The sequence below is a fragment of the Gallus gallus genome, chromosome 3, assembly GCF_016699485.2.
Source record: "Gallus gallus isolate bGalGal1 chromosome 3, bGalGal1.mat.broiler.GRCg7b, whole genome shotgun sequence".
Taxonomy (NCBI): Eukaryota; Metazoa; Chordata; class Aves; order Galliformes; family Phasianidae; genus Gallus; species Gallus gallus.
The window spans coordinates 17,719,061-17,746,244 of record NC_052534.1 but is presented as its reverse complement, the minus strand read 5'-3'; the positions used below and the strand labels follow the sequence as shown (position 1 = coordinate 17,746,244).

General features: G+C 43.9%; 1 protein-coding gene across 5 annotated transcripts; it reads left to right on the top strand.

Annotated features, from left to right (window-relative positions):
- The first annotated feature begins 209 nt into the window (after nt 1-209).
- On the top strand, nt 210-27,070 carry MIA3 (MIA family member 3, ER export factor). Of its 5 annotated transcripts, none has more exons than XM_015283643.4 (29): nt 210-364; nt 985-1,118; nt 6,373-6,459; nt 7,444-10,390; nt 11,392-11,682; nt 12,556-12,668; nt 13,600-13,731; nt 14,917-14,938; nt 16,900-16,988; nt 17,140-17,217; nt 17,306-17,416; nt 18,512-18,583; nt 18,800-18,904; nt 20,549-20,671; nt 20,781-20,901; nt 21,746-21,795; nt 21,884-21,974; nt 22,102-22,240; nt 23,028-23,129; nt 23,228-23,288; nt 23,399-23,434; nt 23,526-23,593; nt 23,961-24,058; nt 24,200-24,331; nt 24,524-24,592; nt 24,724-24,800; nt 24,948-25,019; nt 25,640-25,802; nt 26,155-27,070. In XM_015283643.4, the coding sequence occupies exons 1-29, from the start codon at nt 220-222 to the stop codon at nt 26,481-26,483; spliced, it is 6,057 nt and encodes a 2,018-aa protein (XP_015139129.3). In that variant the 5' UTR covers nt 210-219; the 3' UTR covers nt 26,484-27,070. The 5 variants fall into 5 exon arrangements, with proteins under 5 accessions (XP_015139129.3, NP_001264487.2, XP_040552977.1 ...); XM_040697043.2 differs by lacking the exon at nt 210-364 and adding an exon at nt 441-813 and having other exon boundaries at nt 24,951-25,019; XM_040697042.2 differs by lacking the exon at nt 210-364 and adding an exon at nt 441-813.
- Nucleotides 27,071-27,184: the final 114 nt, after the last annotated feature.

Genomic DNA, 27,184 nt, shown 5'->3' with positions numbered 1-27,184 from the left:
GAAAGAGTGTTTTATTTTTTCCCCCGACATTCGATAACTCATCCCTGACGCTCAATTACAGCGCCGACCCTTTCTGCTCTGCGCGTTTCCTACTCCTTTTCCAAGGGAGGGAGGGTCCGCCCGCCGCCTCCACCCGCGGCAGGGCCCTCCCCCGCCACCTCGCCTCCCGCCGCCGCTGCTGACGTGTCTGCTCCCTCCCTGCCGCCGGCGCCCGCCAACATGGCCGCAGCGGCGCCGCCGGACCCTCGGCTGCTCCTGGCCGTGCTGCTGCTCCTGCCGCCGCCGGGCCCGCTCTGCGCCGCCGGGCCCGAGCTGAGCCGCCGCTTCACCGAGCGCAAGCGCTGCGCCGACCCCGAGTGCAGCAGTGAGTGCCGTGCGGGGCGGTGCGGGCGGCGGGGGGCCCTTCTTTTCCTCCGCGCTGGGCAGAAAAACGCGTTCGGGGGCGGTCGCTGCCTTTGGGAGGGCTCCGCGGTGCGGGCGGTGCGGGTCCGGTCGCCCACGGGATGCGTGCCAATGTTGAGTTCCGGCGGGGGGGCTGTCCGTTCTCTCAGCCTGCGTGGGGCCGAGGGTTGGCGCGGGGATGGGGCAGAGCCGCTCCGAGTGGGACGCTGGCTGAGCTCATCCTTCGCAGCAAGTTTCAGAGCCCACCAGCTCCTTTTCTTCTGTGCTCTCCGGGTATTTTTTGCACTTTGGATAACGTGAGCCCTGTTCTCTACGAGACAAGTTTCAGCCCGTCTTATTTAATATTAATAATTAGCCCCGTAGCACGCTTCTCGGATGTAATTCTCAAGTGCTTTATCAAGCACTCCATCGGTGAGCTTACATTTTATCTCCAGTCTTACATTTGCTGTTACACCTCCATCTCTCGACCCGGGATTCACCCCTGTGAGCGCAGCGAGATCTTATTTTCTGCCAATTAAGGAATGCTCCTGTCATAACACTGTTATTATTTTAGGTAATACTCTTTTTACTTTCTCTGTACAGAACTAATGTGCCGAGGGAAAGCAATGAAGGATTTTCAAGGTCCGGACTGTCGCTTTGTAAATTTTAAGAAAGGAGAAACAGTATACGTGTATTACAAACTAATAGGAATGTCAACTGAGCTTTGGGCTGGAAGTGTAAGTGCTGCAAAGCGTTTGTTCTCTTGCTTTTCTTGGTATTTTCCTGTCATAATGTTGTGTTTGTTTGGCTTTGTACATGAAAACTCAAGTTTTTCACCTGGAAATGCAGAGTGATGAACGCCATTTGATCTCGAGGCCAATGTGAAATGGGATGCATTTGCATCAAACGTGAGGCATGCTAACATGGGATTAAAAACTGTTTCTTTTAGAAGGCTTTCCTTGTGTTGAAGGACTTGCATTGGAGCACTGGAGCTGGTGGCTCTGAGCTACCTAGAAGCTGAACTTCCCATCCCATCTAGCAAAACTTAAACCTGCACTTGTGTTTACCCATGAGGTGGTGTCATTCTGCCCTCAGTATGATCTTGCTAAGGATTGTTCTTTAGATGTATCTTCATTACATTTCTCTTCTTAATATTCAGCTGCCATCTTGTCTTTTTTTTTTTTTTAATCTAAGCTGCATGTAGAATTGAAGGGAAAAAATAGTAAAACTAAGAAGAATGATGGTAAATTGGATTTTAAGAGGTCTGTCTCTGTCATTCAGCTCTAGTGGCTCATTGTAGCAGCTTGCAGAGTAGTGACCATATCTGAGTTGTCATTTTCTCGGGGCAGTCTGAGAAGGCAGCAGTAATGGGAAATGGAGGAAAGGAGCATTCCTGCAGCAAGCCCTTCTCTAGATGTGAGCTTAAAGTTATATTAAAAAATAAATAAACCACCACCAACAAAAGCCTCCTCTGGGATTTAATGACGTGCATGTTATTTGTCTGGTAGAAGCAGAGCTGAGGTACCCTAGAGGAAGAGATGTGTTTGTGGGCTTCCACTGAAAATCTGGGAGGTTGCTTAGTCCACCTCCCTGTTGCTCCCTGCCCTTGCATCCCCCCGCACCTTCTTCTTGTGCCTGAAGTGTTTATTTCCATCTCACTCCTTGCTCTGCTCTGCTGCCAAGGGAAGGCAGTTGCCTGTCACTGTGGCGCAGACTGGTGGAAGCCACACCTGGCTGTGTGCTGAGGGAGCAGTGGTTTGATGATGAGCAGGATGTATGGCTTTCTCTGACCCGTTCGGGCTGGGTGTGGACAGCCAAGCTCTCAGCAGGAGCCGAATCCAATTAGAACAATACAGAAGAGAACAGAAAGCTGCAGCACGCAGTTAAAGAAGAATTCCTAATTGTGCCGTGCTGGTAATTCCCTTCTGACATGTACTGGACCATAAATAATCTGGTTAATTAGATGGTGCGGGTTTTCAGGGCTGCCAGTTCCTGAGATGAGGAGTAGTAACATGGGGCCGACTGTGCATCTCCTACTGACAAGGTGTAGTCCAAACTGTAAGATCAAACAGCAGCTTTAGGGTAATTGCTGCGTTAATGTGCAGTTCAACCCTATTCACCGACTGGAAGCTCATGCAGCAGTTAGGTGTGTCTCCAGGTTTAAAGGGGTTTTTCCTCTAAGTTGAACAAGTAGAAGCTGAAGTTGGCAGGTCTAGAGGAATGGCGAAACTCCAATTGTTTGCTGTCATTTTTAATTGTGTTACATGCTTTTCTGTGTTTCTTAGAATGATTGTGGGCTAATTCAGTCTCTTTTTCTCATTTCTCTGGTTGTCCGCCTGCTGATGCTCAGCTGGTAATAGTGCAACTAGTTTGCAAATGCTGTGAAGGGACCAGAGGTGCCTTCTCATGCACATTCAGCAGGGGGCTGGCCTGACCCTGACATCTGACCCTGCTGCTGACCCTGCAGTCGTGCACTTGTGGGTTGTGCTATGGTCTCTCTTACGCACTGTGACTTCTTATGCCAGATTTGGCAGCTTGATTTATGGCCATCAGCCATGTCTGTTGTGTGCGGTTTTGGAGCTACGGGGAGGCTCTTGCTGGCTAATTAAAATCAGGCTACCTAGCTCTGTGTTCAAACAGATTCCTTCTGCCACAGCCTGTTTAGTATCTTGTTGCATGACCTTGTGTCATTTGATCGCGTGTGTTTACCCTACTGACTTCTTCCGTTGGCTGGAGTTTTGGAGGAAATTATTTAATAGAACCTAACAGAAGCTATGAATTCAAGAGACAACTCTTACTTTGTGACCTTCAGATAGGGGCAGAGGTTAGGAGAATGTGTGCATGGGAAGTTTGGATTACTGCATGCCGGGGTTTGTTTCAAATGAGTTAGAAATACAGACTGTAGGCCTGGGGCTGTTTTTGAGGAGCCATGAGAATTACGGCAGTAATTCTGACTTAAAGGGAGATCACTTAAGGAAGGATTCACTAAAGGTGAACAATATGTATCAGTTGGGTTTGGGCTTTATTTGCCTTTGCAAAATTCACTCCACCCTTTTCAAGCTATTGTTGATTCTTTGCCCTGTGCTGGCAAACATGCTGCACTGTAACAAAATAGAGCCTTTATTTTATGATCCCAGCCTTGTATACTTTATTGCTGGCAGAATTGCCATTGAGTTCAGTATTTTGCATGTGAAAAATTTCTGGAACTCAACCGTAATATATATTCTGCACGTGACATGGCAGGCTGTTTTTGGCATTAGTACAGCAAAGCCAAATGCTAGGGCAGTATTCCACAAACATTATTTGTTTGTGATTTTATATTCTGAATTTCGTGTTAATGTTTTAATATTTAATATTAATAATTAAGTGAATAACTCAGTTCTAAGAAAATACATGAGTTTGTCCCAAAACAAGACGGTGGAGCATATCTGGTGCTGTCACTGCCCCATGCACCACATCCTACTCTACTACTATCCTCCTCTTTAGTGTTCACCTCCCACTGTTTACAGTGTTGTGTTTTGCAATGTAGATTTTTCTCCTGTGCAGTTCACCTGCACTCTGCCCTCATCTTTAGCAGGGTCCAGGGCTCCAAAACCACGCAGGTAATTCAAGTTAGAACTGGTCCTTTTTAGCAAGACATTACAGCAAAGACACTTCAAGTTCTTGCTGAAAAAGGCTATTTCATCTTATGGCAAAGAGTTTTTGCTCTGATTCGTGAATAACTCAGATGTTGAGAAAACAGTCTCTGGCCTTATATTACAAGAGGTAGACTTTGCTCTAGATCATGCTCTGCCCAGTAAAATGCATAGGGTAGCAGAATGGAAGAAAGCTGGGCTAAATTTAGATTTCAGGTAAGCCAGGAAGATGTGTCTCAGGACCTAGAGGGTGAGGGAATTTATTCCCGTCGTCTCTGTATTTCCTTAGCGTTGCCAGCATTCAGAATGGGCAGACCATATCTACTTCCTTCTTTTGGCAGTTTGGAGTACTTGTGATGTCAGTGCTTTAGGGTTTTAAGATTGAAAAACTTTTGACCATCCAGTTTTTCCAACTAACTGTTGTCTCGTGGAAGTAAGTAGTGTGTGGGGCTGGCTTTTTGGTCAGCAGTGTTTGCTGAGGCTGCTGCAGCTGGTGTCTCATGTGGGCATTGGAGGGGACAAATGCCCTTTGCAATGCTGCGTGGTTTTGTCCCCTGAGGGCACTTTATCTGGGAAGGGAGTGAAATTGTCTTTTAAAGTGGTCTGAAGGGTGCATCTCCTTTCTTTACTTGGTGTTCATAATGCCTTTTCTTTATCATGTCCGTATAGAATGAGGAATGTTTCCTTCACTTGCACAATGGAGCATTATTTTCCTGTACAAGACAGGACTTGTAGAGAGAGGAACAGATAAAAATTTGGGCATGCAGATCCTGTGTGGTTCATAAATGGCAAACTGGGTCACTGCAGAGGAGTGGTATGGTCAGCAGCTAGGATTATACCAAATGAGCTTCAAATTGCGATGTCTAATTATAATGGTAGTCACTGAGATTAGCCTGTAAGAAGGCTACTTTGAAGCTTTTGTTTTCAAGAAAGATCATTTAAAACTGAACTATGAGTTCATGGAGAGAAATATGTCAGTTTAGAATAAAACTGTACTATGCAGCACAAGGACAAAAGCCCACATCTTTTCTGTAAGAGCATAATTAGTTGTCTCTGTGATGTGTTCACAAAATAAGTGTATTTGGGGATATAATAGATTTATTTTTTTCCCTGTCTCTGACTTAGCGGTCTCAACTATGGATGGGAGGTTTTGAGTGGGAAATAGTTAACAAAGGAAATCCTGCTGTGTACCAGTACTTACCTTGCTTCCATAGTTTAAAAACATGTTAGTAAGTATTATCCACTGGATACAATTTTTCCCTTCTCTATGCCTTTGTAGATTCGGGAAATTTCAGCCCAGTTGATTCTGTTTTGGTAATATCAGTGCAGCAATGCTTGTCTGCAGATTCCCAACTATTTTAACGTAGTTGCTTTCCTTTTTTTTTTCTTTGTTAATTTGATCTTTAACTGTCTGCTCTTTCCAAAGAAACATCATGAAAATTGGTAATTGTCTTCTTCCTCCTCCTCCAACAACAACAACAGAAGAAAACACCAAGAAATGACCAACATTTTTCTTTCCTCCAGATTTTTGGTCCTCTAGGAACCTTTCTGGGTGTGTCCACCGGGCACTAATTGCCCAAATAATCTAATCTGTGTAGCGATAGTATGCTTTTAATATTGGCTTCTTGACAGCTGTTGTCAGAGCTCTCGAGCAAGCAGTACTGCGTAGATCTTATCCAGTTAGTGATAAGGGAGTTTCGTGTCTTCTACTATTTGCATTGGCGTAGCATGTAGCCTCTCTTTAAAACAGCCATCTGTAACTAGTTGTTTCTCGGTGCAGATCAACAATGACATTGCAGAGGGGGGCATATTTTCCATACAGGTTTTAAAATAGACTACGGTATTACCTCAGGGACAGTTCTAAGCTTTCCTCACATTCACTTTTTGCCTTGAACTTCAAAGTGAATATATTTACAGGCATGCAGTATTGACTAATAAGGTTTACATTCATGCACAAAGGCACTCCTCTGCTTACTAATTGAGAAAATTCCTGATGCCTGTATAGCACTGATGAGAGAGCATGCGATAGCAGTTAAAACTCACGTGAGCCAGACTGCTTGGATTTCACTCTCAACTCTGCTAATTCTATATATTGGTCTTTAAAACACAAATCATAAAATTGAGCAACTTCACAAAACAGTGGTGAAATGTAAGCATAAAATTAACTGAAACTATTGTATAAACAAAGTATTGCTAATCTTTTTCTTCTATTCACTGTGTTAAGTTTCATCTAGACATACTTGAGAGTGAGACTGACGTGTTTGTTACCGGTGTCTGTAATTAGGATTTTAACAGTCACGTGATTTCAGAAGCTTTTATACCAATTTTTTGTTTGCTTGCTTTTGTTTTCCGGCAGATTGGAAGTGATTTTGGATATTTTCCAAAGGATTTACTTGAAATAAATCATAATTATACCAATGAGGAGCTAGAGTTACCAACAGAAGTAAGTCTTATATGTTATTATTGCTTTTTTAATTGGGCATTTTACTGTTTCCTACGTCAGCATTCAAATAAAATCACTGGGAAGGAGAATGGGGAGTGTCAGCAATCCTCAGTTACTCTTTTTTTTCAGTAAGCAGCTAACTATGTATGTTCACGTATGTGTTGGGATGTGAAATGTTTGTATAGATCTGCATGTGCAATCATCAGCTCAAATTCTGGGCTTTGATGTTTCACTTCTTGAATAATGATGCTCTTTTAAAATAAAATTTGTTTTGATTGAGTTCTAGAAATGCTGCTAGCTGGCTCACGTGTAAGTTGTTTGGTATATGTATTCAGAATTGTTTATTTTCCCAACTGCAGAAGCTTGAAAATGCTATCAGAAACAAGCAAAACCCGTTATGCTATTAGTCTTTTGATTTTAAAATTGATCCTTCAAAGCTTACACGAGTGACACTCATGTAGTAATAACTAGTAACTCCAGAACTACTACTACAGATGCAGCTTCGGAACCTGATAAAATTGTATTCAGTGGCTTGTGCTGCAGTTTATTAACTCAGAGACTGTGCGATAGGCAGCTGCTGCTTGAAGAGCTTGGTCAGTTGAGAAGAAACCAGCTAATAAAGCTTGGGACAGTGACATTTGCTTTCCTCTCATTAGTAGCATTCAGCAATAGAATTGTTCTTAATTCAGGATGTATGTGATGATTAAATTAAAATACTGTCAAGTCCATTACTGGCTTCTCTTTTGTTCTTTTCTAGAAGGTCTTGGAAGAGATTAAACCATTTACTTTTTATTTAAGTTTTCATGAGTCCTTTGGCAAAAGTTCCACTGATTTGGAAGAGAGTTTTGGTTAGGAATTCTGCATGATTAATAACATTACTGCTGTATCTCCGTATTTCTGCAGCTGAACAAGAGGGTTGGGTCTCATCATTGTACTATGTAAAATAAATAAGTAATTATGACTACATTCTGTTTTTCATTTCAGGAAACAGACTTTGTTTGCTTTCAAGATGGAAGAGATGATTTTGATAACTATAACGTGGATGAACTTCTGAAGTCATCGGAAGAGACGATAGCAAATGAAAGGGACTCTGAATCAAGTGATCCAGGGACAAAACCAGCTGGAACAACTGAAGGAGATGAAGAGGAGGGAAAGGTTGATACGATAGAGTTCCATGATACTTTGGAGTCAGACAATCTTGAACTAACTACACAGGAAGATAAGGAAGCCCTTGCTGTGACAGAGGAGGTAGACAGTTCTCTTAAAGAAGGAACTGCAAGTGCTGGGATAAACCCCACTGTTAATAGACATGAAGAAATCTCTCAGGGAGAACAAATTGCACATGAGCACTTACAAGGAATGTTAAATGAGAATCTAAAAGGGCTAGAAAGTGAAAATACCAAAAACTCTAGTATTCCTCAGGGTGAAACTAGTCAATTTGACAAAGAGAGTGAAGAAGTCAATGCCTATACACTTTTAAACAGAGAGCTCTCTGTGAACTTGAAAACAAAATTTGGCTCAACTGCTGATGCTATTGTATCAGATGATGAAGTGACTCGCCTCGTTACATCGATGGAAAATGATTTTAATGAAGATTTGAGCAATAATGCTTATGATGCAGAGGAGGAGTCAGACTTTGTAGATCAGTTTGAAGAAATTCCTTTGCTGTCATTTATGACAGAAGAAGAAAGCGTATCCCTAGTGGATTCAGAAGCTGATGAAAGCAATGGCTTTGAGTCAAAACATCATAAACTTGATGAATATGCAAATGGTGCTACAGAGCTACACAACCAAAGAGACAATGAGGAAGAACGTGATTCAGATGTGTTAATTACTAAGGATGCCTTCAGTGAGAACAAGAAGTCGGGTGATAGTGTAAATGTGGACATGTTTGAATCTGAACAAACAAAGGAGAAGCGTGATGAAGCAATGCCAGTTAGCAAGAAAGAAGCACCAACAGCAACTCAACTTGATGATCTCTCCGAAGAGCTCAGTAGAAGAGAACCTGTAGGTGCAAGTGACCCAGATGCAAAAGAAAAAACAAACAAAACTGAACAGTTTGAAGAGCAGCTCCTGACTGATGAAACAGTGTTGCATCCTGAAGAGCTGAAGAGTACAGCTGTGCCTGATCCCCCTGTTTTGCATAGTCCAGGAGATGGTCTGAAATTCAAATCATTTGTTGAAGGTAAGCAAGATGCTCTAAGTCCACCTGCTGGTGATGTGAACCAAAGTCCAGAAGGAGTGCTACTTGCTGAAACAGAGAAAGAAGAGGAAAAGTTTGGAGGTGACACCTTGAAGGAGAGCTCAGAAAATAATTTTAAGCACAGAAAGTTATGGGAGAAAATGAAGGAGAAAGGAAAAGCTAAGTATGAGCCTTCTGGTGATGTTCTAGCAAAACCAGTGGAAGATGTACAAAATACATCTCAAAGTGATACAGGAGATACTGACCTTCTGAAAGACAAACTGGAGCAAGAAATGCCTGTGGTGGAAAAAGAAATCCTAAGACAGGAAGAAGATTTGAAACAAACAAGGGAGGCTGATCATGAAAATCAAAGGCCCATCTCTGTTAAGAAAGAACCAGAAATAGAGAGGGGAAGCATGAAAGAAACCTCTGCAGATGAGAGAGACCCAAGCCGTAGAGGAGCTGCTGAACAACCTAGGCCATGGGAAAATGAGACTGAGTATTCAGAGGCAGATGTGAAAGAAGAGCTTTCAAGAAATCTTGGCAAGATGACAATATTTGAAGAAAGAATCGAGAAAAGTTCCCCTGAAGAAAAATCAAAAAGTGCTGCACAGAATACTAATGCAGAGAATTCTACTCAGCAAGGAACTGCTCATACTGATAATGAAGACTCAGACAGAAATCTTGGCACAAGTTCAGCTAGAGAAACAACCCTAAGGCTAGAATTGCAGTCTGAAGAGCCAGATGCTGAAGAAGACCCTGACTTGAAGCAAGAGGAAGAACTACTGGAAGATGAAAATGCTGCAAGTGCAAAGCTGTTGCAAGCAAGGCTTGCAAATATACAGGGAAATGCTCAGACAACTAGAAGTACAAATCCTGATTTAGGAGTACTGAGTGAAGCTGTTTCAGGAACTGTAAATCCTACTTATGAAACGGGAGAGAAAACAAACTCATTTTCTGAGGACACTAAAGAAATAAGCAGGGTGCAGGATGCGCATGAGGTCGGAAACAAAGAGGTTGACAAACCAGTGAGTGAAGATACCAAATTGGATGAGATTGAACATGTCATGGAAGACAACAAAGAGTCTTCTGAAGCTGAGGAACCATCAGCTGTGGAAGAATATGATTTCAAATCTCCTGACAGAGAGGACAGCAATGACTTTAACCAAAGGAAAGGCCATCTCCCAGAGGGCCTTTTGCTGGGAGATTCAGAAGAGATTCAAAATTCAGAGGATACAAGAAACGCCCACCAGCATTCTGCACATTTCCCCAGCCCTGCTGACATGTCAGCAGCCACAAATGACACTGTAACAGACTACAGTGAGTCTGTGAAGCGACTCACAATAACAAGAGATTTCCTTGATGAAAAGCGTGTGATACGCCTACAGAAGTACCTTGGGCTCCAAAATGTGATTAGGATTGAAGCCATGTTTCAGGACATGAAGATAGAGATGGAGCTTGCTCGGAAGGCAAGCCAGAACAATGAAGAAATAGAAAAAGCTTTGGACCAGATACTTAAGTCTTCAGACTCGAGCATTATGGATGTTGTAGGAAAGGTCCTGGATTCCAGAGTGGCAGAAAATCAAGAGGAGGTGGTGAAAGAAATGGATTTATATGATGAAGAAAGCGCACTGATGGACGATATTCAAGAATTAATATACTCTTTAAGAAGTAAATACTCATCTGCTAGTGAGAGTGTCCCACTTGGTTCTTTTCTAGAGCAGGAAGAAGATCAGCTGCATGTTCAAGGTAGGATGTCAGAATGCACGTATGTGGAGAGTTTGAGAGAGATTTCTGTACTGCATAAGCAGACCAAAAGGAAAAATAAATCATTGCTAACTGGCTTGGTGTTTAAATTGATAAAATGGAAGTAAAACCATATCCCGTACAACACTATGTACACTGAAAAAAGCGAACACTATGTACACTGAAAAAGCGATAAGAGGGAGAGGGAGCAGAATTGGAAGAGGCCTTGCAGAATCTGCTGGTGTTCTTTTTTTTTATTTATTATTATTTATTTTTAATGCATATTTTTGCTGTTCTGGGTAGGAAATCCTGAGAGAAAACTGTTCAGTGTGCCCGATCTTATGGGCCGGCTTCTGTGTAAGGAAGGGGGATCTGAGGGTGAATATGGCTAGGAGGAGACACTCAACTCCTCTTTCAAGAAGCATGGATTCACATACACTAATGTGCTGAATTTGCTAGGATGCTTAGAGCAGTCTTTTTCCTGAACTAGCTACCATATTATGGGATACGCAGTGACTAATGCAAATTTCAGGCACTAAGCTATGTGCCTAAAATCTCAGGTGTTCCTACCATCTTGTTTTTGTCCACATTCATAAAGAAGTGTGTGTAAGCATAAATACTGAACAAACTGATCTTTTTGGTGGGGTTTGAACCAGTCCTTGGGTCTGTTACAGTCCTGCTATTTTCTAATTAATATGTAAGGTGGTAAGATGCACTCTTAGCAAGACTCCTTTCACAGCAATAAATATGCAGTATGTGATTTCTGATAGAGTCCCATCAAAAACAGTAAAAATATCTCACTGTATGGTCAGTGGTTGATACTCCGCATAAATTCCATAGAGACATTTAATTAGATGCCACTGGAACTCATAGACTGGAACATTCAAGTTGGAGTGTCAAAAAGTGTCAGAAAGGCTTTGTCAGGTGCAGTATTTCACCAGAGACAGCTGCGAGCAAGAACTATGCATCACTTCAATGCTTAAATTCTTGTCTTTCTGTCACAGGTGCTGCAAAAGAAGCTGAAAATGATGCAGCTCCTGGCAGAAACCTACATGGCACTGATGAGAGCAGTCAGAAGTTTCAGCAGCTTGAAGACAAGAGGCCATTTCTTCCTATGGAGGAGGAGGCAGAGGAGGAGGAGACAGCTGTTAATATTCCACCTGAAGATGAGGAGGCCACCTTCTCGGATAACAGAGAAGCCGAAGATGGGTACGGCAGTGAAAGAGGATTGCCGCTGGCTGATCCCTTTGGGGCAGCTGATGCAGGAGAGAGTGCTAAGGGAGACACTGCTCCAGGTAACCTTCTGCAATTTGGTTGTTTTGTTATCTTGCTCTTAAAGAGGAGTATGGCTGAATAGTTCTTTGAGAGAAATTGCAGGTGTTTTCACTGATGTTTTTGTTAAATGTTGGTGTAATCCTGGTAGTTTCTAGTGATCACTGGCATCCCCTCTAGTGGCACTGTTGTGTAACTGCCGCTTGCCTTGGTAAAGATTTCTCTACTATATTTTTGCTGTATAGAAGCAAGAAGAGTAATGCTTTCTTGTGAGCACTGCAGTCCGAGCTCAGTGCTGGGGCCGGTGGGCTGTGTCAGGGTGGCAGCAGATAAGACAGCAGCAATGACTGGCAGCCCAGGTTTTCTTCACTTGCAGAAGGGATTGGTGATCCAACCATTGGGCTATAGAACCGCAATCTCTTGTCTTGTTCTTTCAAACCCACGACTCGGCTATTCCTCTTCCAAAAACACTTTTCAGGGGGACTCAAGCTTCATTCAAGCAGCCCAGTCATTTCTGGCTAAGATTCTGTTGGAGCAGGAGAAAGATTTGGCTCGGTTCTGCCATGGGGGAGAAATCGGTCCTTCTGGAGTGCGTGTGGTCACTGTGCCAAGGGGGGATCCTGCTGCTGCCGCCTTCCCTCGCTCTGTTTTGGTGTGGGTTGCTTGCTGTGCAAAGCTCAGCTTTGCTGTGCCGCATTCACCTCTGATTCCACCTCGAGGTCTAGCCGAGCACTTAGATAAAATGCAGGCACACCTCGCTTAGCCTTTGTACCTCGTGAGGTGCTGTGCCACCCCCGCAACCGAGCAGCTTCTGAGGGAAATCTGCCTATAAAGATGCCTAGCGATGTTTAAATGGCTGGTGACGTTAAGCGCTCAGATGTTCTGTTGTGTTTCAGACCACGTTCCGGGTGTCCCTCCCTCCCTCCCTCCGGACCCCGGCGCCGTGCCGCCGGGAGGCGGCGCCTCAGAGGGAGCGCTGAGCGGGGCGGTGCGCCGTTTGCTGCGCCAGGTGAGTGGCGGGCCGCCGGCGGCGCGCGGCGATGACGTGCCGCGGGGCGGGGGGGCAGCGCCGGGCTGACGTGTGCCTGCGAGTCGGCTAGCGCCGCCATGGAGCCGGCGGGCGGCGCTGAGCCCCCGGCGCAACGGCTGCTGCAGGTGGGGGGCGCGCGCCGCGTCGGGCCGGCCGGTTGGCCGTTAGCGGGTGGGCGGCTGCGTCAGGCGGCGCGCGGCGCCTTAGCCGACCCCCGTCCTTCTCCACAGGGACGGGCGGCTCCGAGGGGGTGTCCCGCAGCGCGGCGGGGGGCCGCTCGTGGCACCTGACGGCTGGAGCGGGGCGCCGCTCGTACGTCCCGGGGCCGCTCCGACCTTCTGTCAGCTGCAGCGCGCAGACGGCGCGGCCTGTGCGGCTCAGCGCGGCGAGCTGTGCCGGCTGGTGGCACCCCTCGCTCGCGGCCTCTAGAGAAAGGCGTATCACGAGATAGATGGCATATGACCCTGTGACAAGGGTGAGCGGCCGTAACAGAGCTGTTGGCGCTGCGTTCTTACTGACGCCCGGCTGCAAAGTTGGGTTTTGTTCCGCGTTTTTGTGCCCTTGCAGCTGTGTGTGGAAAGGGATCGGATGGCTGCTGGTGCTTTGTGACAGGATGTGTGTGTGGATGTGTGTTCTTTGCTAGCAGGTGGGGGTTGCCAGGTGTCTTTCAAACGCTCACGCTTGTGAGCAGAAGCACAAGCGCCGAGCTGTCGGGTGGTTTTCTTCCTCTCCACTTCTCGGTTTCGTATAGAAGAATTGCAGGAAAGCTGTAGGTGCTTCTCAGGCTCTGCAAGAGGCACAGAAACATGTCAGACTGCTCACTTTAGCTGTCAGGCCTTACTCTACTGCTCGCTTTACCTGAGCGCTTAACGGAAGCGTATTCACCGCTGTCCGTGTTGTTGGCTTTCAGTTGGCTGCCACCCTGCCTGAGGATATTCGTCCTGGGCCTGATTTCCATGGCCTGCCGTGGGAGCCCGTCATTGTCACTGCCTTAGTGGGGATGGCCACGCTTGCTATCATTTTCTGGAGAACCTGCCTTTCGGTGAGTGTGCCTCGTGCTCCTGAGCCTGCTGATGCTTCAGGGACTGTTGTTGATGTCACCAAACCGTTTCGGCGTTGGGGATGTCAAAGCAGAAGGTTTTTCCATTTAGAGCGTTAGTTTCAGTTAAATGCTGGGCTTCATTGCTAAAATAATTTTTCTTAAACTAAGAAGGTGTTCCTTTTATGTTACGTATTGAAGATTTCCTTGTAAGTGGTGATTTCCAAATTAAAATAGCAGAGTGTGGTGTAACCTAAAAGGCTGAGGAAAGAAAGGGTCAGCATAGGTTTGGTGTGAGAAGCCTTCCATGTGCTTGAGCCTGTTGCTGGCAGCCTCCAAAACAAGCAGTTAATTCCCCTTCGTATTGCCCAGCTGCACCACGCTTAGAAACTGAGAAACCTGATGATAATTTTCACCACAGAGCCCCTTCCGTGCTCTGCTCCTCACTCTGCGTCCCACTGCTCTTTCATACACAGATAACCTTCTGGGCAAGAAACATACCATCAGTAGCTCTCAAGTGTACCACTGTGTCTCTTAGGGAACAGATGGGTGAAAATCTCTTAGAACTTTTTATAGATATCCCTTTCAGTGATGTGCATTGGAAATCTGTGAAATACTTCATCTTTGCTTGACAGAAATAAATGAAAACCAAATATTATCTGAAACAAAACTGGTAGATTTTTTTCCTTGCTGCTCGAGTTCTGATATTTAATACACTGGATCAGTCTCAACTCCACAACACTGTTGCAATTTAACAGCATAAAAAAGAGAGCTGCTGAGTTCCTGTATTGGTGTTTTGAAATGAGCAATCGCTGTGAAAACATACGTTGCTTTAAAACAGAGGATTGAAGTGAGGTGCACGCTTTCTTATGTTAGCAAATTCATGATTGTTCTTTGCAAAGCAGTTTAATTTTCTTTATTCCTCACGGGATGCAGCCACGTACTGTTATCCTTTTAGTGTCTGAGTAAACAGATACTTGCTTAGGCTCTAGGACAGGTCATTAGCCTAGCAGCTTTTATTAGAAAACAGCTTAAGCTTGTTTGTAGTGTTATTCAACTCCGGTTGGCAGGGAGGGATGTACTTTCCATGTGCTGCTTTAATCTGTGTATATGTGGTAACTTGCTTCCATAGGAAATATTAGTGTCTTTCACGTATTACTTATGGCTATTTTCTTTTTTCTTCTATAGGTAAAGAGTAGAATGTATCAAGGTAAGTTTCTCTGTGCTTTTTGGTGTGCTTGCTACTTAGGCGCTTAAAAGTTCTACAAGTTGTTTCAGAGGACCAAGTGTTAATCTTCAGTGCCTTTCAAGGAGAGCACTGAGTTCAGGGTTAGGGTGTCAGCTGGGCTGGGAGATGCTGCTTACCCAAGTCTGAGGATTTTGAATATGCTTTGAGTTAAGAGGAACAACGTGACCCACACCTGCGGGTTAAAGAACGGGCAGGGAAGAGCTCAGTGTGGTTCAATGTAAACGTGACCCCTGGGTTAACTGGTACGATGGTAGTGGGGGACAATGTTTGGTTTCCTGACTCGCAGTGGATTTTCTTTTCCTTGGTGCTTCCCTTGCCGTTTAGGGGGGTGCAGGGAGCCCAAAGCTGGCTGCTGTGCAATTGGGAAGGGACCTCCTAAATGCAGATCTAAATAGGCACGTAACTTGAAGTGTGTACAATTGACGTGTATTGAATAGAAAAAGAATTTAAAGTAGGGTAATTGCTGCAATTTGTATTTGAATACAAAATGAAAACATGAAAGAACTGTCTGTGCACTAACTCTACCCAGTTTCCTCACCACAAACCATACTGCTTACTTGTCAGTACTCTGTAGTTTCATTTCAGTTATACTGCAGTTTTCTTTCATACAGTTCATGAAGGTTGGTGAGATGAAAAAGTCTGTCTTAGATCTGTAAGGAGATTTCTGTGCTGAAATTACAGATGTTTTTGGAGAGGGAAAAACGCTGTTGTACTGCTGGTACAGAAATTACTTAGCAGCCTTCTCTGAAAGAACGAAGAACACAGGTCTAACTCTTTTTTTCCTCAGAAAATATTTTCTCATATGATATTATATAGTAACTACTAAAGCTAAGAGCAAAGAAATGTTTTTCAAGCATGATGAAATGAATGTTACTAAAAATCTATATAAATGCGAGAACATTAGCAGTGAAAAAAACGCATTAAGAGAGAGATCTTATTTTCAGGATCCCAGTTGTAACCTATTACTCTTGTTTGTCGCTGCAGTGAAACTGGAAGATCAATTTAATTGGGCATTCCTGCCCTTAAAATGTTGGGAAGTATTTTGTACCTCAGCAGTCCCTTGTCGGCCCTCCTCTCCTGCAAGCAGAAGGGCTGAGGATCCTCTCTGCCAGGAGCCCCTGTGTGGGAGAGGAGGGGAGGGAGGAGCAGCAGTTGCCATCACACTGTGTAGGATGTGGTTGGAACAACCGGTGCTTCTTGTTGTTTGTGCCACAGGATTTGCTGTGGAGCACGTGGGGCTTGGGCTGCTCAAATGAAGTAATGCTAATTGGACAATTCTTTAATTTATTACACTTCAGTTCTTTTACTGCAGTGATGTAGAATGTATCCTAAAGGTTGGTTGGAGAGGAACGAAATATGTGTCTAAACAACTGCTTGGTCACAGCCGTCTTTGATGTCCAGAAATGGTGTCTGTTAGAAAGCCATGTGGCTCCTTGAGCATATTGAAGTTCTTTCAGAGCTTTCATCCCATTACCTTTGCTGACCGCTCAGTTCAACAATACAGAAACGGGTTGTTGTTTAGGGAAGGCAGTTGCGTCTCCTTGAGTATCAAAGCAGCAGTCTGAGACTTCTCCAGCATTTTGACTATCACTTCTTTTGAAGTACCTCCTGTGTGTATAGCCAGCACCTCACTCTGCTCAGCTGTGCCGTTTGTGAGCAGCTCCCACCAAGCAGGTGCAAGAGCGAAATGCTTTGCGTCACTGTTTAATAAGCTTTACTGTTTTGTTTTCAATCCTACCTTTAAATGAAAGCTGGAAGTGCTCGGACTCCTGCAGAATGAGCTGATTGGCAGGAAGTGGACAACTATCCTGGTCTGTGCTGTAGTCCTTTCTTGCAAGTGTTCCCTGAAGTGAAAGCTCTGGTTTTGTTTTTTTTCCCATTACTCGAAGTACAGTTATTGTAAGCTTTCTTTTTCTTCCTAGTGACTGAAAAGCAATTGGCTGAGAAGATTCAAAACCTCCTACAAGAAAAAACAGAAATGTTAGACAAGTTTTCAGAGTGCGATGAAAAGGTATCATTCTGGGTTCTTGTCCCCTTACTTACTGATTTCTTATTGGTTTAATGGCACGGTCAGTGCAACAGCTAGTATACTTTTATTTTCCATTCTTACTGAATATTATGTTGAAAATGTCCTAAATTCAGTTGGTTGTTTTTGTGCTTAGATAAAGCAAGCAAAGGAATCGATGAAAGTGGCCCAAGAACAAAAAAGCATTCTCTCAGATGAAATTGCAGGGCTTAAGGTACGGAGCAGTTAATTGTCTGTACTGAAACCCAAAATGTTAATAAAATAACTTGCTTTAGTTCATCTTATACTCTTTGCTTTTGTAGGACACTGTCAAAGAACTAGAAGAAACGAATCATCAGCTGGATGACAAAATAAAAAGCCTGCGCACAATGCTTGACACAGAGAGAAAACAGAATGCCAAGAAACAGAAAAAAGTAAGAGCAGTCACACCTCTGTCTTGCATTGTCCTTACCTTAATTGTGCCCAACTAACTGCTCACAGTCTGTTGGTTAACAGATAGAGGTAGAGAAAATGAGATGAACCACCTCAAAAAGACCTGAAATTAAACTTTGGGTTCATTGCAAATTCAAGGGGGAGATTCTTTTGACTTCTTTTTTCTTAGAAAATTTTTATCAACTTCTGTGGTTGTGCTTTCACATAAAAATGGATTTTGAGCCAAAGCCAGGAAGTTCCGTAACAATATGGGCTGAAGGTTTTGGGTTGGTAGGAGAGATTTTCCTGTGCTTAGAGGAAACATTTCGTTCTGTAACAAATCATAGAACCATAGAATGGCCTGGGTTGAAAAGGACCACGATGATCATCGAGTTTCAACCCCCCCGCTACGTGCAGGGTCGCCAACCAGCAGACCAGGCTGCCCAGAGCCACATCCAGCCTGGCCTTGAATGCCTCCAGGGATGGGGCATCCACAGCCTCCTTGGGCAACCTGTTCCAGTGCGTCACCACCCTCTGTGTGGAAAAACTTCCTCCTAACATCTAACCTAAACCTCCCCTGTCCCAGTTTAAAACTGTTCCCCCTTGTCCTATCACTATCCACCCTTGTAAACAATCCTCCTCTTCCTCAAATATGAGGATCTCTAAGCCGCCCCTAATTTGTATCCAGAGGTGGTACTTAAAAAAAAACCAAAACAACAACAACAAAAAAAACTTCATTTTTTTTTCCTTCCCTTTTTTAAAGCTTGATTTGCTGTAATAAGTTCCAACAGGTTCTTTGGTGTTTTGGTCAAAGGTTGTTGCTAATGACAGCAACACGTGGTACTTTCATTCTAGGCTGTGTAGGGAGCTTTCCCTGCCACACACCAGCTGAGTCAAAGGGGAAAGTTGGTTCTGATGTGCAGTGCGTTTCTGTTCCTTGCTTCACTGATAAGGCAGCACTGTGTTGCTTCTAGTCTAATGGCTGCTCTGAATTTCCATTTATGCTTCCAAAATGCATAGATTACAATAATAACAAACTCAGGCACAGCTGCCTCCCAGATCAATACACATTCACCATTCATCTTTTTCTTCCTTAGCTCTCTGAAACCCAGAAGTCATTGGAGAAATTTGAAGAGGCTTTCAGCATGCATTCTGCAGAGCTGTCAGAGGTAAAGCATTATCCATGTCCTTTCGACAGTCGCAGGTGTTGGTTCTGTACCAGGAAAACTCATACCTACAACCTGATAGAAAATGCTAGCTTGGCAGATTTCAGCTGCTTGTGCATGTATGCCTTTTTCTTTTCTGTTAGCAAGTAATACGTAGCTCTTACTCCGTTACAGTTTGGTTTTTATGCCTCTTTTTGTTCTTTTTTGTTTCATATGTAGGTGCAGATAGCCCTTAATGAATCTAAACTAAGTGAAGAAAAGGTGAAAGCAGAGCTTCAGCATGTGCAAGAAGAGAATGCCAGGCTGAAAAAGAGCAAAGAGCAAGTAAGTTCTGCCCAGGCGAGGCAACGTTGTTTCTCTTTTGAATTAAATGCTGGCACTTTATTCCTAGTTTTCTTGATTATATATTCACAGTGTGTTCGTTTTCCTAACGTAGCAGAATTTCACATTTCCTATTAAGATTTAAACCCCTTAAGCCCCATAAGCTGTTTGTGCAGACAAGCCACGCATCTGCATTATGCCAGTTCCGTTTGTTTGATTTTTGTCAGTAACTTATCAGAAAGTTTGTACTAATGTGGTGGTCTCTGTGTGATCAAGAAATTGCTACTTGGGGTCAGGGCTGAAGGATGTTATAGCAAAGAGTTGCAGATGACACCAAGTTGGTTGGAAGTGTCAATCTGCCTGGGGGTAGCGAGGCCCTACAGAGAGATCTGGACAGGCTGGACGGCTGGGCTGAAGCCATTGGGATGAGGTTCAACAAGACCAAACGCGGGGTCCTGCACTTTGGCCACAATAACCCCAGGCAACGCTACAGGCTTGGGGCAGAGTGGCTGGAAGACTGTGTAGAGAAAGTGGATGTGGGGGTATTGATTGATGCTCAGCTGAACATGAGCCAGCAGTGTGTTCAGGTGGCCAAGGCGGCCAATGGCATCCTGGCCTGCATCAGAAACAGTGTTGCCAGCAGGAACAGGGAAGTAATTATCCCCCTGTGCTCAGCACTGGTGAGGCCGCACCTCGAGTACCGTGTCCAATTTTGGGCCCCTCACTGCAAGAAAGACGCTGATGCCCTGGAGCGTGTCCAGAGGAGGGCAACAAAGCTGGTGAGGGGTCTGGAGCACAGACCTTATGAAGAGCAGCTGAAGGAGCTGGGGTTGTTCAGTCTAGAGAAGAGGAGGCTCAGGGGAGACCTTATTGCTCTCTATAGCTACCTGAAGGGAGGTTGTAGTGAGCTGGGGATCGGCCTCTTCTCTTGTGTAACTAGTGATAGGACAAGAGGGAGTGGCTTCAAGCTGTGCCAGGGAAGATTCAGGCTGGATGTTAGGAAATACTACTTCTCTGAAAGGGTGGTCAGGCACTGGAATGGGCTGCTCAGAGAGGTGGTGGAGTCACTGACCCCGGAGGTGTTCAGTGAACATTTGGACGTTGTGTTGAGGGACATGGTTTAGCGGGAACCATTGGTGACGGGTGGATGGTTGGACTGGGTGATCCTGTGGGTCTTTTCCAACCTTGGTGATTCTATGATTCAAAAATCAATTCTGAAGCAAAGTTAATGAAGATCCCCTTTAGCCCTGAAATGTCATGACAGTACTTTCGTGGATAATTGAAAATATCTCTGTTTTCTTTCTCTGTATGTGACATAAATGCTGTTCTAAGACATGTGGTGTGGTTATCTCTGAGCTGCAATTAACTCCTAATATTTTGACGTGTAGGAGTAGTTTGTTTCTGATGTTGGAATATTAGAGGAGAAAACTTCAAGTTTGTAAAATCACCTAATAATACAACTTGCAGAAAGATTCCAAGCATCTAGTTCTGCCAGTAGACCAGCAGTGTGTGTCATAAGTGTTAAGTTTGCACTTCATCTGTGACCTGTGATGATCAGTTCTTGCCAGAGGCAGTAGTATAACAGAGTTCTGTTACGCATTCTAAAAATAAACCAAAAAAATTGTCTTGCCTTTGTGTTTCATACAGCTGCTAAAAGAAGCTGAAGGTTGGAGTGAGAGGCACACTGAGCTCACTGAGCAGATCAAACTGTATCGGAAGTCTCAGAAGGACATAGAAGAAGCACTTGCCTACAAGGAAAACGAAATTGAAGTAGGTTCTTTGTAACAAGCTTTAAACATTACATGTTGTAAAATACTTTAGTATACCTTACCAAATGCAGAGCAAATCTCCTTCAGTGATCCTCTGATTTCTTTACTAGGTTTTAACTAACTGCATTATGCAGCTGAAGCAACTTGACACAGATTCAGCATCTGAGGCCAAGGACGGTGAAGGGCTTGAATGGAGCACAAAAGATGATCTGGCCAACGGAGAGTTGCCAGGTACAGTAGTCCGACCTGCTGGCTGATGCACATAGCAGCTAAAGCATATCAGGTGATTGGTACATCTCATGTGGGGAACAAGGAGAATAATGTGCGTAGCTGCTTGTGCTGTAAGAGTTAATCTTCAGACAACACGAAGTACTGAATGGAGAAATGCTTAAAGGCCCATAATCGTTTTTACTTTACTCTTTAGGTGTGTTGTAGGTGTAATGACAGTTCTAAAGATTAACTGTATAGAAGCTAGGAATTAAGACCATTCTGAAAGCTAAAAATCTCTGCGCCGTTGTTGTGCTACATTTATGTTTAATACAAATTTTTAGTCAAGAACCCTGGTTATCTCAGGGTACACTTATGTAATGGTGTCTTTTAATCTGAAAGACTGAAACAGAAGTTGGCAAAACTACTTAGGAAGTTTATCTTCCTTGATGTTGGATTCACAGTGTCTGTGATTCTGGGGCACTTCTGTTACGTCTCTGATTCCCTCTCTCCAGCCTCCCTGAGTTTTTTCTAATCCTACAGCATAATTAGGCTGAAAATTCTCACAGCTCGAATTTCATAAACTGCGTCCAGTAACGGACACTGTTCACACTAATATTATAGTGGTGGCTATAAAAAGCTGCAAGGAGCAATCTTCTGGAATGCCTTTTAGAGTAATTCTACCAGTTCCCCTGTGCCAGGCAGTGAATTTCGGTTGTGTTTTGTTGCATTTCCTACACAACTCCCTGTCTGTTTTCCTTTGGACCTACCCCACATTGAAAGGTGGGGAATGTTATTTTTAACAGCTGTAGAGTCCAGGGAATTGGGATTAATAAATACCAAAAACAAATGTATTTTTCTCTTCTAGATAATGAGAAGATGAAGACTCAGATTAAGCAGATGATGGATGCCTCCAGGGTATGCTCCACAGGATGATGAATAAATACAGTTACATTACTGCTGTGCCTGAGATTGAAAACTTTCTGCTGATTTTTTTATTTTTCAGGTAAAAACTATGCTATCCCTAGTTGAAGAAGACAGAAATTCTCTGCAGTCCAAGCTGAGTGATGAAGTAGCAGCGAGACATGAGCTGGAGGGTGGGTAGACTTAGTAAGACAATTGCTTCGAATAAAATGCTGTTTGTGATTTCAGAAGAAACAGAACACTTAAGTTGCATAACGGTTCCAGTTGCAAATGTCTCACTTACCTTTGCTTCTCCAACAGAGCAAATAAAAAAATTAGAACACGACTCCTCTTCACTGCAGTCAGCCAAAGCTCGACTGGAAAATGAATGTAAAACACTACAACAGAAGGTGGAGATTCTTGGTGAACTTTACCAGCAGAAAGAAATGGCACTCCAGAAGTAAGCCTCCAATTACTCTTCCACAAACTGACTAAATTGTTTATGTTGATAGCTGAGGTGAATGAATCACTAGCACTGAAGAACTACTTGTGTATCTGTATTTGTCGCTCATGTATTTCTCTATTTTCTTACTGAGATGTCTGTAATACAATCTCAGTTTAGTGGGGAAAATATTAGGTAAGATTCAGGGATGTTTTCAGCTAGATGGTATAAGACTGAGGTTCTGATGTGAAGCAATTGAAAGATGTAAGGCTCAAGTGTGTGGGGGTGGAGGAAACGGCACTGGAAGAATCTCAATAGTTTAGGTTCTGCAGTACCTCAGTACCGAAACTTCTGATCTTACAACTTCAGGATCCAGATGTAATAAGCACATACTGGAGAGGAAAAGGAGAGCCCAGCTTCAAGAAAAGAAGCCATTCTTTTGACCTCTCTAACTGAAGGATTTATATTCCTTCCAAAACTGTTAGGAAGTTATACTGCCTGTTACTGTGTATTGATTTGACTTTAGGGCTTCCGGTATTTTTTTTTTTCTGGGAAACTGTTCCGACCTGTAAGTTGAACTGTATATTAGGAATAGTGAACTTGGGAGTAGTTCAGTGGCTTCAGTTTTGTGGGATAGCTCTTGCAAGAGAGGAAGATGTTAGGAACTTCCTCAGTACTTGCAGAGAAATGTCAAAAACCATATAGCTAGGGACATAAAAGGTTAAAAAGGGTGTGAAAAATTATCACATGATAGATGGAGGATGGTGAAATACTTTTTTTGATCTGCTTGTTTTTCCCTGTGTAGAAAGCTAACTCAAGAAGAATATGAGCGCCAGGAGAAGGAGCAGAAGTTGTCTGCCGCAGATGAAAAGGCCGTGCTGGCTATCGAGGAAGTGAAAGTTTACAAGTAACTTTGGTTTCTCAAGGCTGTTGTTTTTCTTTATTTCAGCTGCTGAAGAAAATTTATTTAATTTCTCTCTTTCTCCTCCTTTTCTTTTTATAAAGGCAGAGGATCCAAGATATGGAAGAGGAATTGCAAAAAACAGAGAGATCTTATAAAAACCAGGTAAATGAGCTGCCACTTATTGCAGCATTCTAATGCTCTGTAATGAGTTCTCAGAAATCAAGTTACTGGAAGAAAAAAAGTAATATACTTTATTTTCTTCTCTTCTCAAGATTGCTGCTCATGAGAAAAAAGCACACGACAACTGGGTAAGAGTGTTCTTCCCCTTTTGATACGAACACTTTGTATTTGGCTTTGGGCTGGTGCAGTTAATGCAGCTGGCAAAATTTTCCCTGACAGCTTATTGCCCGCTCTGCTGAGAGAGCTCTGGCTGAAGAGAAGAGAGAAGCAGCCAACCTGAGACAGAAGTGAGTACAGTACAGGCTGGTTTTATTGCTCTGGGATCATGCTGTTTCTTAGGCAAGGAGGAGCTTAAATTCTGCAAGGTGCACGGTCAGCTTGTTTTTGTATAATGGGGGATGTGGGAGAAGGAGAGGTCAGTCTGACCTCTTCGAATACCAACTGTGTGGTGCACGTATGAATAATAACTTTAAGCTTTTAACTTGTTTTGATGGTTAAAGTAAGATTTCTTGGTAAAAGCTCAAAACATTTTTACAATGTAGTTTCTGTGCTACTGTTCCGTTTAACAAATACAACTCTCGCGTATGTATTATATATACATAAAGTATAATAACTCTCAATATATTAAGTTAAAAAACTATTTGTTAAATGTAGATTAATGGAAGTGAACCAAAAAACCATCATGCTTCAAAGACCGCTAATTGTAAAGCCAACTCCAGGCAGGCCTGATCGCCAGGTCCCACCACGACGAGGTAGGTGCTCCTGTTTCTCCCAAAACTGTGCTCTTAGAATCAGCCTACTCTTACAAAACAAACAAACACACACACACCATGATACAGTAACAAAATCAATGTGATTTACTTTACTTTGTTAATTTTTCTTACTTGATGTAGTGCCCTTAAGTAGAGATGGTTCTTTTGGTCCATCGCCTGTGAGTGGAGGAAATCCATCACCCACACAGATGATGGAAGTTCCCAGTAGGCCCCTTTCTGCTCCTCAGAGAGAAGGCTCAAGAGCTGAATTTGGTAAGCAGAGAGGGTTCCTTTCTGTCATGCGTACCTTACATGCTGCAAACCCAAGAATGCTAAGGTCTGATTTTGATTCTAAGGATCATGTACGTATTGATATCTGCTTTGTAAATACATAAGTGGATTTATTTTAATTTAAAGTAGCTCAGGCATGTGCTGATTAGAATCTCTGGTGTTGTTTCTCTTAAGGTACAGTGGTAGATGGCCCCCCTGCTCCACGGAGGCCACCAGAGCTCCCTGGAAGGATGTCCGTTCCTGGTAAGTTATGTGGCCTGCCACCAATTGCACAGTATACTCACTTAATCTTTCACTTCAGAAATGGAACCTGAAGAACCACATTCCTTTTCCCAAAGCATGACTAAGACCTGCCTTTGTGGCTCTCTCTGCAGATCTTGGGCCTGCTGTAGCGTCCCTGATCAGCAGTGGGCCGAGAACCTCCTCTCCTGCCACAGCAAAGGATAGGGCGGTAAGCTGAAAAAGAAACAACCTTCAGGAAACATTTCTAATACACGATTCACTGTACTTCCTGCTGCTGCTTTAACTGTCTCATGTTCTGTCTTGTCTATGTCCCGTCACTACTTTATTTGATGTCTGCCCCTTTCCCCAAAAAAAGCAGCCCTCTCCCAAAGAACCTGAAGCCCCCCGTGTAACTACCGATTCACCTTCATCTATTGAACCAGCTACAGTGAGTATTCAGAGGCTGAACATGGTGTTGCACTGCTTTCATGGAGAAGAATAACAGGCTTGGTGTTCTGAACTGCTCCATAACAAAACGCTTTGCAAAACTAACTAAAGGCTGATATTTCTATCTCCAAAGGATTCTCTAATGATGAACAGCTCCTCTCTTTTTTTTTTTAATGGAATTAATGAAATTAGACCTTTCTTTTAAGGGCTGAAGGGAAACACTTCATTTCAGTGTGACTACGATAATCTTAAGCATTCTTACTTGTAGTATTTAACTGCAATTCCATCTCTAACTTCGGGTGCCAGGCCCTTCACCAAAAGGGCATCCACTTGAGGATGCTTCACAAGAGTGATGAATCTTCAGCTAAAGCTGTACTTGAAAAATTTGTCATCTGAGAGGATGCACAAACTGTTCAGCACACGCAGCGTTCTGCTTGTTGAGGGGATGATGATGCAACACACTTCCTTATGTTCTTCTCAGTTAATGAGTTTTGGTATATCCTTTTTTTTTCCCCCCTGTCCATCTCTTGGCCTGTGGTGAGTGGTGGCAGCGTTCAGCAGTGTTGGTATTTCTCCAGTGCAGCGACTAACATGCTGGAATATTAACCTCCTCTCACACAGGTTAACGTCGGTCCCAAAGGCCCACCTTCTTTCCCTGGGACGCCCGTCATGACCTCTCCAGTGTTGGGACCTCCACCTCCACCACCTGTTAACTATGGTCCACCACCAGCTCCCTTTCCTGGACACTACGGGCCTGGGCCTCGACCTCTCCCTGTGCCCCTAGGTACAGTTGCATTGCCTTGTGCTCAAACAGAACTTTTCCCACTGGGCTTCTCAGAAGCGTACTGTAGAACTGGGAATGCCATCCAGTAGCAACAGTTTCCCCATTCTTCACAAGGTTTAGCCGTCTTGCTCTGAATGTTTGGATGAGTGGGTTTTTTTCCCCAAGTCCCCATAACGCCAAGGTGCTCTTCCTTGATTAGACTATAACAGAAACCAGCAGCCAACAGGCACTAGAATAGAATTAATGACCGCTGAAGCCTTGCATGTGGCAGTGACCTACCCCAGAGCTGCTCCAAAGAATTCAGGAGTAAAGAACAAGTCAAATTTAACTCCGCCTTCTCCTTTCCTTCCAGTTTGTGGTGCTCCCTTACCACCACCAGCTGCAAGAGATTTCTTGCCTGGCCCATCCTTAGGAATAAGAGATCTGCCTCCTGGGCCACTGCCACCCCTCCCAGACCCCAGAAGCTACAGACGTGGGCACCCTCATTTCCGGCCTCCAGGTCCTCCTGGCCCACGTGATTATCCGCCAGGCCCGCCGCTACCACCGCCTGCCTCCAGGGACTACGCACCTTCTCGGAGCAGAGACTTGCCTCCAGCAGGACCCAGAGACTACCCCGCAGGCCCCGCACCGCCGCCGGCAGGCTCAAAAGACTACGCACAGCCTCCAGTGCAGAAGCCCTAACTGCAGCCTCTGGTTGGTCAGCAGCTCAATGGAACGGCCTCCCGTGCACTTCCTGCGGTCAGGAAGTTTCGCAGTGGTTCTCTAGTCGAAGCCACCTGTCTCATTTCAGTATATCTCAGTTTTTTCAGGATTCATTTTTATCCAGTCGCTGCAAACATCTTACGTGCATTTACGATCACCTTAAACTCATCCATCCTCTTGGGCTGCAAGAACCTTTTTGTGATGGACTTGAATCTACTCTAAACGTGCAATAGAACGGAAATACCTGTGTGGCTAGTTTTAATTAAATGTAGCCTTTGTTACCAGTTGGTGAATGAATTAATTTCTTGAAAAATGTAAATCAAATCATTTCCTGTGGAAATAATTTTTAAGTAAAATGCCATCTTACCTGCCTTCTCCATCACATCATTAAGCTGCAGTTGTTGTAGGCCAGGAGTTTACATGAGGACTGTGAGGTGTGGTTTTATTTTTCTTTTTTTTTTAAAAAAAAAAACGAAACTGTCTGGTCAGAGATCAGAAGCACAAATGACACTGTATTCAAAGGAAAGTTATAATAAAAAGCAAAATTCCTTTTGCTAAACCCTGAAGGCTTTGTTTCAGTGCCATTTTTTTGTTCAGAAAGAACATTGGTTTAGTAATTTAACCAAGAGAACGCTACAGCGCCGACCAAGTCGAACCAAGTCAAAGCTGAGTAACTGCAG